Genomic DNA, 13,486 nt, shown 5'->3' with positions numbered 1-13,486 from the left:
AAGATCAGGTGGAGAAGGACTTGGCTTCACTTGGCGTTTTCAATTGGCGTCAGTTGGCACAGAGAAGAAACGACTGGTGTGCTTTGCTGAACTCGGCCAAAATCGCTTAGGCGGTTACAGCGCCAAAAAAAAGAAGAAGAAGAAATTGAATGAAGATAATTTTTACATCTGACAACACTGATCATATGGGGCATGATTCAATAATAAAAGGTTTGCTCAAAAAACAGTTTTCTCGCTCCCTCTTGACAAAATCAGCTCCCTTACTGTGTGAGTGCGTGTGTGTGTGCAATCTTTTGTAAGGAAGTTAAGGGAGTGTCAAAACTCGAATGTCACTAATGAGCAAACCTTTAATTATTGAATCATGATATGGGGCACATCCGTCAATTTGTCTACAATTTGTAACTAGTAAAGTTTTCGCTGCGTCAATGTTTTTCTGTAGGATGCATATGCGAACTCACTTCATAGTAATTAGAGTGCAATAATGGCTTGAATTTGGACCACCAACTGTAACGACAGCGCACTTTCTTATGTATGTACATATGTACATATATGGAAGTATATCGGATGTAGGTGTGTAACAAATATCTAAATATGTACAACTACGAAATTACTTTTAACTAGCCACTTTGATTAAATTTGTACTTAAAGCCTTTTTATACAGTTTTTTGTGCTTGGCTTGATATGAAGTTGATAGAAAATCGACAGATAAATTAAAATTATTGGCTAATGTGCACTTTTATATAACTTTATGAACTAATACTAATTTAAAAAAAAGTAAAGCAGTATCAGTTCAGGTCAAAATGAACTCAATACGTACATATATATATATCCAACGCACGCATTCATGAATTTTTTTAATTAGAGAAGAAAATTATTTTGTTATAAGTCCTGACTAAGAGATTGTTCAAAACCTACTTCGCTTCATTAACCCTTTAGCGTACACGTCGGCAATAGCTAGGGTTGCCTGAATGGATTTTTCACCCTAAATTCAGGGGATTCCGGTCGAAACTCGATGCTCAGGGTTTGCCACAAAAATCTCAGGGCTTAGGAGAAATTTCATAATTTTCTAGGGGTATTTTTAACAACAATGTTTTTTTGTGAAAATTTAATTTTAAGTCTTAATTGTCAACATATTTTAAATGTACATGTCGTCAGTAAAAATAAATCTCGATGTTCCAGAAAAAAAACCTTTCTAAATTTTAATTTCGCATACCTAGATATTCCAGTAAAGCATTTTGAGCTTTACAAATTTGGTTTTTAAATTTCAGTTTGGCCTCATTCGTTCTCCAGTCATTGGGTCTTACGAATAAAAATTAAGCAATTGCTTTTTCTTAAAACTTCAGACCTTTTACTTAAATGTATTTGAACGAATCGGGTAAAAGGTCTGAAATTTTAAGAAAAAGCAATTGCTTAGCTTTGTTCACCTATATATGTATTTAGTAATTGTATATACATACATGTTTAATCAAATATTTTTTTTTGTAATGTGAGTTTATCTAGCATACTAGTGCATGACGGACGCTTTTAAGAAAAAGTACTTGGGCGCCTTTGTAATAGCCGTGCGTATAATGCGATTTAAATTCATTAGACATAATCAATTTTACTACACATATTCACATCATTATTATTGTTTTACTTACTACTTCGTTTATGTAAGAAAAAATTTGCAAAAAAAGCATGACTTTCCAGGGTTAAAGAATGGCTTATTGAGTTAAAGTTTTAGTAAGAAATGTATATAAAAAAGTGACAAAATTAAAATTAGGCTTCTGAAATAGTTTTCTGGAGCATACTTTGTATGGAAGAAAACTGTCAAAAACGACGGTATTTTGTACAGTGTTGTGTCAGCCACCAAATGGCTAAATTTAGCTACCACATACGTTTTTTTGACCACATAAATTTAAAATTGCCACTAGCTTTTTTTTAGCCCTTTGGAAAATTTATTCATCCTTGCATATACATTTTTAAACAGATTTTTTAGAATTTTTTTAAGCATGCAATTTTATAGCCCATTAAATTTTAGTAGAAGTGCAAGTTTTAAGTTGCTAAAAAATCCCGTTGATTATATATGTAAGTAAAAATGTTAGTTACCATTTTTAGCCACAATGATTTTTTTGTTGCTCTTTTTAGCCTTTTTTTTGAAAGGAATTTGGCTACCACTAAAAATTTTTCGCGAGAATACTGATTTGGTAGCCACTTGATACTTCAACTTTATAACAAAAGGACTACAAAACTGCATGCCCGAAAAAAAAAAATATATATTATTAACTTATTTACTGCTTAGCATTAGGATAGCACACACCTTTGGTGACACGTTTTTTTTAATTTTTACAAGATTTTAAAATGGAATTTACACGTATAATATGCTAAATTTTTATAACAAATTAATGGATATTAAAAAAACTGGAAAACTACAATCTGAGGATAAATCTAATGGCTCGCTGGCAGTGTATATGGATTTTTTCGTGTTTTGTGCAATTTTTTGGGTCTTGTCGCACGGAGTTATAGGAAAAAAATTTAAGGTCAAGCTATGTACTAATTCAGCATTCAGCACGCCCTTAAGTTATGTAGAGTTATGTACATATGTGTGTAAGAATAGTTGGAAATTGTGCAGAAAAGTGTCAACACAAAATAGTCTCTTAGCTTTCCTTTCGCTCATTTAAAATTAATGCATTCACTTTTACATGCATTTATAATTAGCAATTCTCAATACTATATAAGTACGTATGTACATTAGAGTGGTCCAATTTTTGTATGGGGGAAAAAATTTCATCCTAGAAAACGGGGCACCCCCTTAGATTTTTCATTTTGATATTTGTAATATCTATACCAACTTTCAGTTTTCCACTGCAACCAATAGATTAGCAATTCTCAATACTATATAAGTACGTATGTACATTAGAGTGGTCCAATTTTTGTAGGGGGGAAAAAATTTCATCCTAGAAAACGGGGCACCCCCTTAGATTTTTCATTTTGATATTTGTAATATCTATACCAACTTTCAGTTTTCCACTGCAACCAATAGAGGGTGCTCAATGAATGACCTTGAAATGCGCTACTGGATCGTAGTGAAACTGGCAAATATATTGGCGATTTTTATAAAAAGCTACTGTTACCATAACAACTGAAGCTTGTGATATTTTAATAGATAATATAAATTTGAAATGTTTTTAGGTTACTTAACCAATTGTATGATTAATATATGTATGTATGTACACAATACTTCTAGAGTAATATATGAGCTTCATGAGTATCCTCGATATGGATACTTAGAAACGTACGGTTTGGTACCAGCACCTCTTTCGGCAAGAGGAACATTTTTGAAAGGTGCTCCAAACCCTATCTCGGAAAAATTTTTTTGGACCACTCTAATGTACATATGTACATATATAATTTAATGCGAAATAACACACAACCAAAGAAATACTGCACAAAATTTTCGACCTCCGTTTCTCAACGGTAAACGGCTACGACAATGTAGCCTATCGTATCCAGATGTGGGGTTGCGGCAAAATATTTCGTATCGAAAGTGTATATACATCTACAAGGATTTGGTTAGGCCGTCGAAAGCCAGGGTATTGCTGCAGGTTCGGCTTCATCGGTTTTAAACGGTTTAAAGTTCTTCTGCTTGACTCACAAGAAAACGACAGTGGCAAGGCAATGAGCGTCGCCTTATCTAAGAGCGAGCTAACTGCTGCATTATTCATTAAGAGTTGACACTGCACACAAACAAACAAAGTGTCGTAACGAAGGACAAGTGGCAAAAGGCATTGGGCAACCTTCCAATCCTGAAAACTGCTTGAAATCGAGAACATGACACTAGTGAAAAATTGTAACTAAATCACTTAGCGAGTCGAGAGGAATTCTATGGTTAAACGACTAAACACTTCGTACCTTCTTCAATCCAACCCCTCAGTCGGCGCTGCGGTTCCTTGTGCCTCATTGCTGCCTTTGCTACTCGTACATACATACGCGCAGCTGCTAGTAGATGTTGTTTGTCTTCGGCGGCACAACGCACTACCGCATTAGTGTTTTAACGCTATCATGAATTTTAATAAAATTAACTAATTAGGCGAAATGGATTAGCAGAATATTTTCCACTTAGCCAAAGGGCAAACTCATAACTGGGGCGGCAAATCCTTAAAATAAGTGAGGTATGCAACATTGCATTTTCAAGCTGTTCTTGTGGTTGATAGGTGTGTATGTGTGCATGTATCTGTGTGCATTTCTGTGTTTTGTACAATGTTTGTTTAAGTTGCCCTATGCGTTATACATACATATATGTATTTGGTTTACGCAGGTTTTTGTGCACATAATTAGACGTAAGGATTATGAAAAGATACATTTTAATAGCTGTCTCTGATTTAGAAAAATAGGGATATTTTGTTCGCCTGTCCGTCGGTTTGTTTGTCCGAGCTAATTTCCGGACCAGCTAGGCGGAACCATTAGCAGATATAAGAACTTCCAGAGTAAAAAATTAAAAAAAAAATTTTTAACATACATGTGCCCCTTAGGATGCACCACCATCCTCATAAATACAATCGGTACTCTTTTTTCCATCGGAAATATAAAATTTATTATATATTAACACTTCCGCTAAACTATTTGAAAATACGCAAAAATTTAGTGCTTCACTGCGCCTAGAAAGTATTTTTGTGCTGTTTGATACCAGTATTGTAACATTTCATTTATTTTATCAATTTAATTCGATACAATTTTTTTTAAACAGGTGGCAGCCCTCTTAAAAATAATTTCGGAAGAAAACTTTCCTAAACCTCTTCAGTTTGTTACCTATTTTGCAATATTCAATTTATCTAATCAATTAAATTGAGTTCAATGTTTGAAGCAGGTGGTAACCTTCAACAAAAATATTTTCGGCTGTAAGCCTTCTTTTAACCCTCTTCTTTTGACAGCCACATTGCAATATTTACATTATCATATCAATTTACATATACTGCAATTTTCAATCAGATGCCGACTCTTTAAATTTTTTTCTTTCTATATTTTCAATTCCATGCATTAGTTTTCGAGAGATGCGCGTACAAACATACAGAGGGACAGACAAAAATTCTAAAAACTGCTAACTGAATTGCTACTCTATTATTTCTTTAATATCTATAATGTACACACATCGGACAACGGTTACAGTTTTACTATATGTACATGGAATCGAATGCAGTCTTCACCGATACATTGCTAAATAACTTAAAATATAGAGCAAAACTAAGGGGAGAGTTGCCAGTTGTTTGAAAATTGCGATTTAAGTAAATTGATAAGATAAAGTAAATATTTCAATATGGCTGCCACAAGAAATATTTAATTACTTGTTTGAGTGGATTCTAATGAATTTGCAATTATTTTTGGTTATTTACATGTGCGAGCTGAGTGTGTTTCCTAACAGAGTAAAAAAAATTTGGAGGTTATGTAGAAGTTGTGAGAAGCTACCATTTTTACTAGAAACCGATGCCGTACTCGTTATGAGCGATTTTTTATTTTTTGACATTTTTTTTAAACTAAAGAGGTTTAGGAAAAAAAATATGTTGGAGGAGGGTTGCCACCTGTTTGAAAAAATTGATTGAATTATTAAATTGATTGATAAAATAAATTAAGTATTACGAAAACGGGTACCAAACTAAAGAGGCTTAAGAACGTTTACTTCCGAAAATGTATTTGTAGCGGGCTGCCACCTATTTGAAAAATTGTATTCATTTATAGTGATAAGATAAGGTAAATACTGAATTAATATACCTTTAAAGAAAGTGCACGATATGTAGAATCGAATTAAAAAAGGTTAAATTAAATTCGCAGGATTAAATACCTTCGAAAATATATCAACTAACTTCCTTATTCTTAAAAAAAATAAAACATATTTCATAAATCGAAAATTTGTTTGAAAATCTCACTTCATGAGGCTTCTCAAATCTATTTTATTTATTATGAATGAAGCCATAAGAAATTTGGGAGAGAATACCAACACAAAAATACTTTTAAGGCATAGGGAAGCAAGCCTGGTATTTGTTGTAAATATATATGTAAATAATTACGTCATATGTGCATATCGACGGCTAAGTGGAAGATCGACCTATCTCGGCAGCCAGTTCGAAAACGCCCTATCGCAAAAAACTTTTCAATTTTGCAATGCATATTTATTGCGCACATTTTTGTATATTTTACAATAAATGCGTATGCTTTTTTATAATTTTGTTTTTGTTTTGTTTTACAAACATTTAAATTTAGTGCGAAATCTCTTGACATAAAAATTACCCTTCCTGTGCGAGTGTCCAGCCCGCGCAAGGATAAGGCTTAAGACACTCGGCAAGCCATTTCTGCAGAATGTATTAGAGTGCAGCTGCCTCTCTCTGAATGACGTATTGAAGTTTATTAAAGCTGCCAAATGGCTGTATGTTGTGCGAGTTGTGGAATCAAAAAGGGAAATTGGCTAGTTGCTTTTCACCACGGTGACAATCCACTTAAACCAACCAAGCATCCATCTGTACCACTATTGAACACTATGTTCCTATTCACACAAGATCGAAACTGTCTGCTTGATTATAAAGAAATTTTATACTTTTTATTTTAAGTTAATTGCTTTCGTTATTTTCTTGTTAAAATCCACGTATTATTTATTTTTGTACCGGCAAAAAAATATTAGGAAAATATTTTTAATAATAATTACATTAGGAAAATATTTTTAATTGCATGTTTTACTTGTTTATAGCGTTTCCGAGCCCTAGTCGTAGATATGTAAGTAAACACTTCAGTAAATGGCCGCATTGACCGCCATTACTTTATTGTTAACCGAGTCGGCAGAGAAAGTACATATTTTCTACAAGGAGGCCAGATTTCCTAAATTAAATCCCTCAATTCAGAGAAATTTCAAGGCACGCTCTCACTTAATTGAGCAATTCTACTTTGTTTTTTGAACTTGTTACTATAAGCTTCAATTTGCGGGACACGCTTCCATGTATAAGGCAGACTGTCTATGCATATTTAGTGTACACGTTTCGTCATGTATGTACATATGTATGTATGTAGGTACAAATATGCATATTGTCCACGTCCCTCAAATGCCTTCATCTATATAAACTATTAACTTTAAAATCAAAATCAAGTGAGTATTAGCCTTTCTAGTACAACATTTACGTTTCTGCTTATTTATTTATTTGCTTTACCTACATCACACATACGCAAATAGCCCTTTTGCCAATCTAAATATTCTCACTAAACAAAAGTTAGTAGTATTTAGCGTTCATTATTTAACTCAGCATAATTTCGACTTTGTGCGCAATTAGTTATTCCTGTTTCGCATACATAGAAGTAATGTAGTTATTTATTAAAACTAAATTGGAACTTTTCTGACCGAAACCGCACCGACGAATCGACATAAATATGTATAGATATGCACATATGTATGTATGTAGTACCGCTTGAATGCAATCACAGCGGAAATACGAGTAATACCCACAACGTTTAACAAGTTTTTTTTACGCACTTTCCATAATCATCTGCATTTTAATAATGACATGCATTATTCATACTCAGGCTGAACACAGGTGCATGTGCTTATATATGTAAATATTTATTGCCATACATAGGTATATGTGATCGCAATCTGTACAGACCAAGTAAATATTTTTAGTACTCGTAAAATTCCAATTTAATTCGCCTGCCGCTTATAATGAAAAGCGGAGTTAAACAGCTAGTCAACCAGTCAGGCGGACACAACAGCTTGATGCTAAGGCACCTCTGTCCTTGTTGTGAATGGAAAAAAGTAAGTATTTATTGAACTGAATTTTTGGGATTATAGTTCTAAGCATAATATACAGCATGGTCGGGCCTAGTAAAGGAATTTCTCGATTGCAACCGCAGACAAGACTTGCAGCGATTACATAGAACCAGAAATAGAATTCCACAGGCCTTTCGGGGTCTTCCTCATGTCCAGAGCTGACTTGGATGGGGATACATAATCATCTATATACCGATGGATCCAAATTGGAAAGCGACGTTAGAGTTAGGGTTTGCCCTGATTCCCTGGGACTAAGAAGATCAATCCAGTTGCCTGATTTTGTAAATGTACAGAAGTGCAGAAGTACATACATATTTGCTGTCGCTAAAGGCTGTCGCAGCGCTATTTCTTCGCTCAGACCGGCGGACATTATGGATCTACCGTGTTTTAAAACAAAGTCGGAGGTTTTTGAATACACTCGTATGTAAAAAGTAGTCAGTATAAATTACATTTAGTTTGGGTCCCTGGTCATTGCAATATTCGCGCAAAACAGCCTGTAGGAGAGCTAGCCAGTAAGGGTGCAACGTTGACCCCAATCAAGGACAGAATTTCATCCCCAATCGGAATTATATACAATCTTCAGAAATCGGGTTGGCGCATTGTGTCAGACTGCCATATTATCCAAATCACGCTACGCCCGAAGGCTGGGTAGCGCCTGTAAAAGTTAAATGAACAGAAACGAACGGATATAAATAGTAGACGTACTGCTTTAAGGAGACGCAGGAGGTTGTGAATTCACATCATATTTATAGTATACGAGATTTATGCGAGCGTTCAGTTTTTGATGCGTTGAATTGTGTTGTCATTGCAGAGCAGTTTACTGTCGAGAATTAGTCCAAATTACTTGGCAGTACGCTTAAATTTCCGACTTGAACCATCGAGTTTAGGTGTAAGAGCCGGTAATTTGTACTGTCTGGTCAAAAGGACTAGTTCAGTTTTAGCAGGGTTAACATTAGGACCGCAGTTTTTGGTTCAAGTATGAAATGGCATAAAGTTTAAAGAAATCGGATCGCAAAATTCATAGATAAATTATCTCTGTATGGAGTATGAAATTCAAAGTAAAATTCGACCAAAACCGCGCAATCTGTTTCCAACTTAACTCCAAAATGTGTAAACATTTTTCGGGCTTTTGGAAGAGAAAAAGGATTTTCACACACAGCTTCCGGGATTTCGCATTCATTTTACGATTGTAGCACCTATTCACCTGTAGATATATGTACATATATGTCTATGTAGTTATATGTATACATACTTATGTACATTCCTACATATATACCCTGCAGGAAATGTATCTAAGTATGAGTTAACTTGAAGTTGATTATGAAGGAACTGTATATTTTCTTTTAGGAAAGCTGAGTCTATTTGTATGGCGATAGCCGCGAAATAGTCAAGGAAAAATTATATTTTAAAATTTTTTTACTTGGTTTTTTATTTACGTTGTCTAAAATTACATAGGTATATATGTACTTGTTTACATATTCTGCTGTATGGCGACTCATATTCGAGTTCCTTCAGACGTTTATATAACTTCAAAATGATAATAAAGAATTTCGATTTTCGTTTTATTTGTCTTGAATTCGAAAAATTATTTGTGAAGTGCAGAAAAAAGTATATTCAAAGCAAAATTTGTTTGACGATATTTAAACAGAAACCTGTTTAAAGAACACAAACATTTCAACTAGTTTCAAGCTTGATTTTTGTAGTTAACTAAAACTTATATATTTTATAGAAATCCCGAAAAAAAGCTAAAATTTTTTTTTTATTCAATTGATACTTTTTCCTGCAGGGTATGTTTGTAGTTACATACAATGTTAACGATGTACTTACACATTCAAATAAGGCAATGCGCATAATTTCCGTTGGCGGTCACCGGTGTGTGCAATGTATCCATCATTCGTGACCTCAACGTAATTTTGTTACCATAAACAGGTCGATCTCTGTTGATAAGTAAGTATTTGAGTAAATATGTACCTACATACATACATGTGTATGTAAGTTAAATGTAGATATGTGTTAATAGATAAAATGCGTTGGAGTGAAATGTGTTGGCATGTAGCAGCGGCATTTTAACTCAACGTTGCGGAATAAAGCGTAATTGATTTGCAATTTTACTGGTGCAGCTCATTTCATATTAACATACCTAAAATAGGCATGTATGCTAACGTGTTTTTAACCGACTTCCAAAAAAGGAGGAGGTTATCAGTTCGTCGGAATATTATTATTATTTTTTTTTTTTTTTTTTTATGTATGTTACCGCATAACTTTGGACCACGTCAACCGATTTCGATAATTCTTTTTGCATCGGAAAGGTAGTGTCTCAGAGGGGTCCCGTACTAATCTGGTTAAGATCCGATCAGTGGATCATGATATACATATATATATATTTTTTTTTTATATATGAGAGTTGAAGTCGGTTTTTTTTTTGCTAAAAATTACTTGTTGAATACACTTTTACATGCATGTATACATGTACGAATCTTTGTGGTAGATGCAATTACAGAGAAAAGTATCCGTATATCTACCACATATCCATAGTCTGTGGTTCGTAAACCATTCCATCAGCTTGTCGCGCTGACTGACGCTGTGCTGAAAATAGTCACTTACCGTTTGCTATGGCCAACATCTGTACAAATCCTTTGAAATGTTACAAATTTACGCAAAATAAACCGCAATCGTGCGCATCTCTATTAAGGTTTTTTTTTGCGACGCGCTAAAATGTCCTTTCAAACAATCGCACAATTTCCTACAACAGAGGATAGCGCTAGACAGCATGTCCACGCGCAATTGTACCTAGTATATACTTACATATGCATATTAGAGGGGTTCAAAAATTATTATTTTTTTTAATTCATAAACGCTACTTCAAAAACGCTCTAAACATTTTTTTTTTCAAAACAAAACTTTTTTCAAAATAAAAAAATACGTGTCTTTTTAATCACAAATAAAAATATTTTCATGTAACGTTTGCGAATCTCCAAAAAGAGTGTTTTTTGAACCACTCTAATGCATATACATAAAAGTGTAAATGTACATATACATATACATGCTTCCATTTACATACTTACACATACAATACATTTCTTTATTTATATGTAAGCTTGTCGCTGGTAGGGATACAAACTTTTGAAATGGCATGACTGACTGACAATCACTGACAACTGTCTGGACGCATTATTGGACTGGACAAATGATTTCGTGATTGAATATCTTGTTTGCGCTTAAAATGACATAAGCGATTCAAATTAACACTTTGCTTAACTCTGAAATTTAGTTATAAAGCAACTTAGAAACTAATTCATCTTCAATAAAATTGCGAAGTGAAAGCACATTTTAGTACTTCATAGAGCGCTATATACTCCAGTGGTAATGATAATAATAATAATAAGAATTATAATTATAATTATAACACAAATAATAATAAGAATTATAGTAATATTTCGATTTTGCTTCCAATCAAAATATTTAACACATTTTTAAAATTTTTTCGCAAAAAGTGGTGACTGCAAAACAAGATCATCATTTCGCTTCACTGACCATGATTTACCAAAAAATTGTTTTTGGATCCTCAGAGACACACTTTTTTTCAATCCGAATCACTCATGGTAGAATAATTGCAGGGAAAGTCTTCCCATATTCCGATATTCCTCGAACTCCAAGTATCAGTGACACATTTACAAAAAAAAAACTGTTCGCTTATATTCAAGAACCTCTACCTAAAATTTTTACAAAAATTTGTTTCTGATATTAAAATCAAGCTTTGCCTTAACTGTCATCGATTATATTACGGCTGTTAATATTTACTGCTTTCTGTTGACTACTGGACTTAAAAGTTTGAAATTGTATCAGAGTTGAAAGTTAAGTCACGGCAGGGTTTGAATATCGGAAGCAAGTTTTTGAAAAGTATTTCGATAGAGGGTAATGGTATCGATATAGATACACATATACATTAGACCTACTCCGCCTCGATGCAAAAGAAAACAGTTTGTACCCTGCAAAAAAATTGTGCGACTAATCTCTAAAAAGAGCATTCCGAGAATAGTCTCAATCAGATACAATTGGGCATTAATTAGTCGCAACTAGTCGCATCCCTTACGTGTTTAATTGCAGATCAATTAGTCCCCAACCGATCTCTAACGGGTACAATTAACGATTTAATGAAATGTACACACTTCGGGCCAATTTCACAGTGCGTAGTTAACTCAGAATCGACAGTTAACTAGAGATTTTCAGTACAAAATTCTGTAGTTAACTCCCGATTCTGAGGTAACTACGCATTGTGAAATTGGCCCTTAGTCAATGAAATTTCATGTGCGGCGTTGGCACATAGAGAGAGTATTCGCTTAATAAACCTGAGAACCCTGGGTAGGATCGTAGCTGGCGCAAATTTTCACTTTTATATTTTAAAGGTGACTAGTCGCGCCTTATACCCGTTCGGGTATGGAGGGGACAATTAATCTCTTCATAGGCCATGCTCGAACAAAAGCGAACAGTTCATTCCATATAAAGAGATGAAAAGTGGTATAAGTCGCATGTTCCTTGGCGATTGCTACCGGAATCATCTCGGTTCAGCCGCATTTTTTGCAGGATTATTAGAGAAATACTGTTTTCTCTTATTTGAAGGACTGCAGGAAGAAGATTTTTTTGTCATAAAAATTCCTGTTCCTAAAACTTTCTTAAAACGAAAAAAACAAGAGGAAGTCCATCCTGGCAACGAACCACTGGTCTTTGCGTATATCCTGATCTTTATTTTTAGATCTTTGCAAAACCGTTATTTTTTTTTTTTTAAGTTTTTCGATTACGAATAATCGTTAAATTTGGATTTTTATTTTTTTGTGGTAAAATTTGATTGTTATTTTGTGTGGTCCAAAAAGGCCAATACTTTTTGTGAACTGACTCGAACCAACCGTGCAGAGTAACTTTTGCCGACAGTCACAAGATAGTTGTCTGCCATTTACTATTGTATGAAGTGTTCCCTTCTGGGTTGCCTTGAAACATACCCACATATATTATATAGATTAATTTAATTTCTTTAGAGAATCGGCAATTTCAATTAATCGTCGCTTATAAGTGAGCTGGGAGCTGGGAGGGGCAGAAGCCATAAAAAATAACACCAGACTTTACGCTTATGCTCAAGCTTCTGCTATTATTACTACCAACAGCAATTAGGTTCTTTGTGATACCACAGATACCTCGAAACACGCCCCACATTCCCTTATCTTTAAACCAGTTCGTGGAGTCTATAAAGGGCTGCAATCTATAAAGGGCTCAAGAAAAATCACAAGAAATATTTGTACGCATAAAAGTGGCATTGGTTTGCAGTAAGGGCAAGATCATCCATACATCCAATCACCTTACGTCTCCATCACCTGACGAAATCCCGAAAAATTCCGCTCGAGCTATCCTGAACGGGACCTCGAGAGTCACCAGATTCGTTAGTGCCGTGTTGACTGCATCGGGTAATATGCAGGTGCGGTTTCTGTTTTCTTGAATGAACTGGTACATACATATGTAGTGTGGCCTCGTAAGTGAGATAGGTCTCCTATACTACTGAGTACCAAGGTGTTTTTGGTTTTTACTTTTCTCGATATAGAGGGGGTTTCCGACAGCACCTCACATGCTAATGTTGTTACGGAGTGCCTGCAGTGGATACTGTCAGCTCAACTGAAGAACTTCATAGTGACCGAACTCGCTGCCGGCGGTACT

The 13,486-nt window shown here is 34.5% G+C and overlaps 1 protein-coding gene across 13 annotated transcripts in view; it reads left to right on the top strand.

The window, feature by feature from the left end:
* The window catches only part of LOC108370922 (uncharacterized), a 63,100-nt gene that overhangs the window by 31,947 nt on the left and 17,667 nt on the right, over nt 1-13,486 (top strand). Inside the window, exon 1 of one of the 13 annotated variants that reach the window (XM_017626448.1) lies at nt 7,726-7,768. The exons of the other annotated variants lie outside the window; for them this stretch is intronic. Coding sequence (XP_017481937.1) covers nt 7,759-7,768 — 10 coding nt within the window. The 5' untranslated portion in view covers nt 7,726-7,758. Of the gene's footprint in view, nt 1-7,725; nt 7,769-13,486 lie in introns of those variants that run through there. 13 annotated transcript variants of the gene reach the window in all.

This window comes from Rhagoletis zephyria, unplaced genomic scaffold (assembly GCF_001687245.7).
Source record: "Rhagoletis zephyria isolate East Lansing unplaced genomic scaffold, Rhagoletis_zephyria_1.1 Rzeph_scaffold_00064, whole genome shotgun sequence".
Taxonomy (NCBI): Eukaryota; Metazoa; Arthropoda; class Insecta; order Diptera; family Tephritidae; genus Rhagoletis; species Rhagoletis zephyria.
This window is presented reverse-complemented; position numbering and strand designations above follow the sequence as displayed.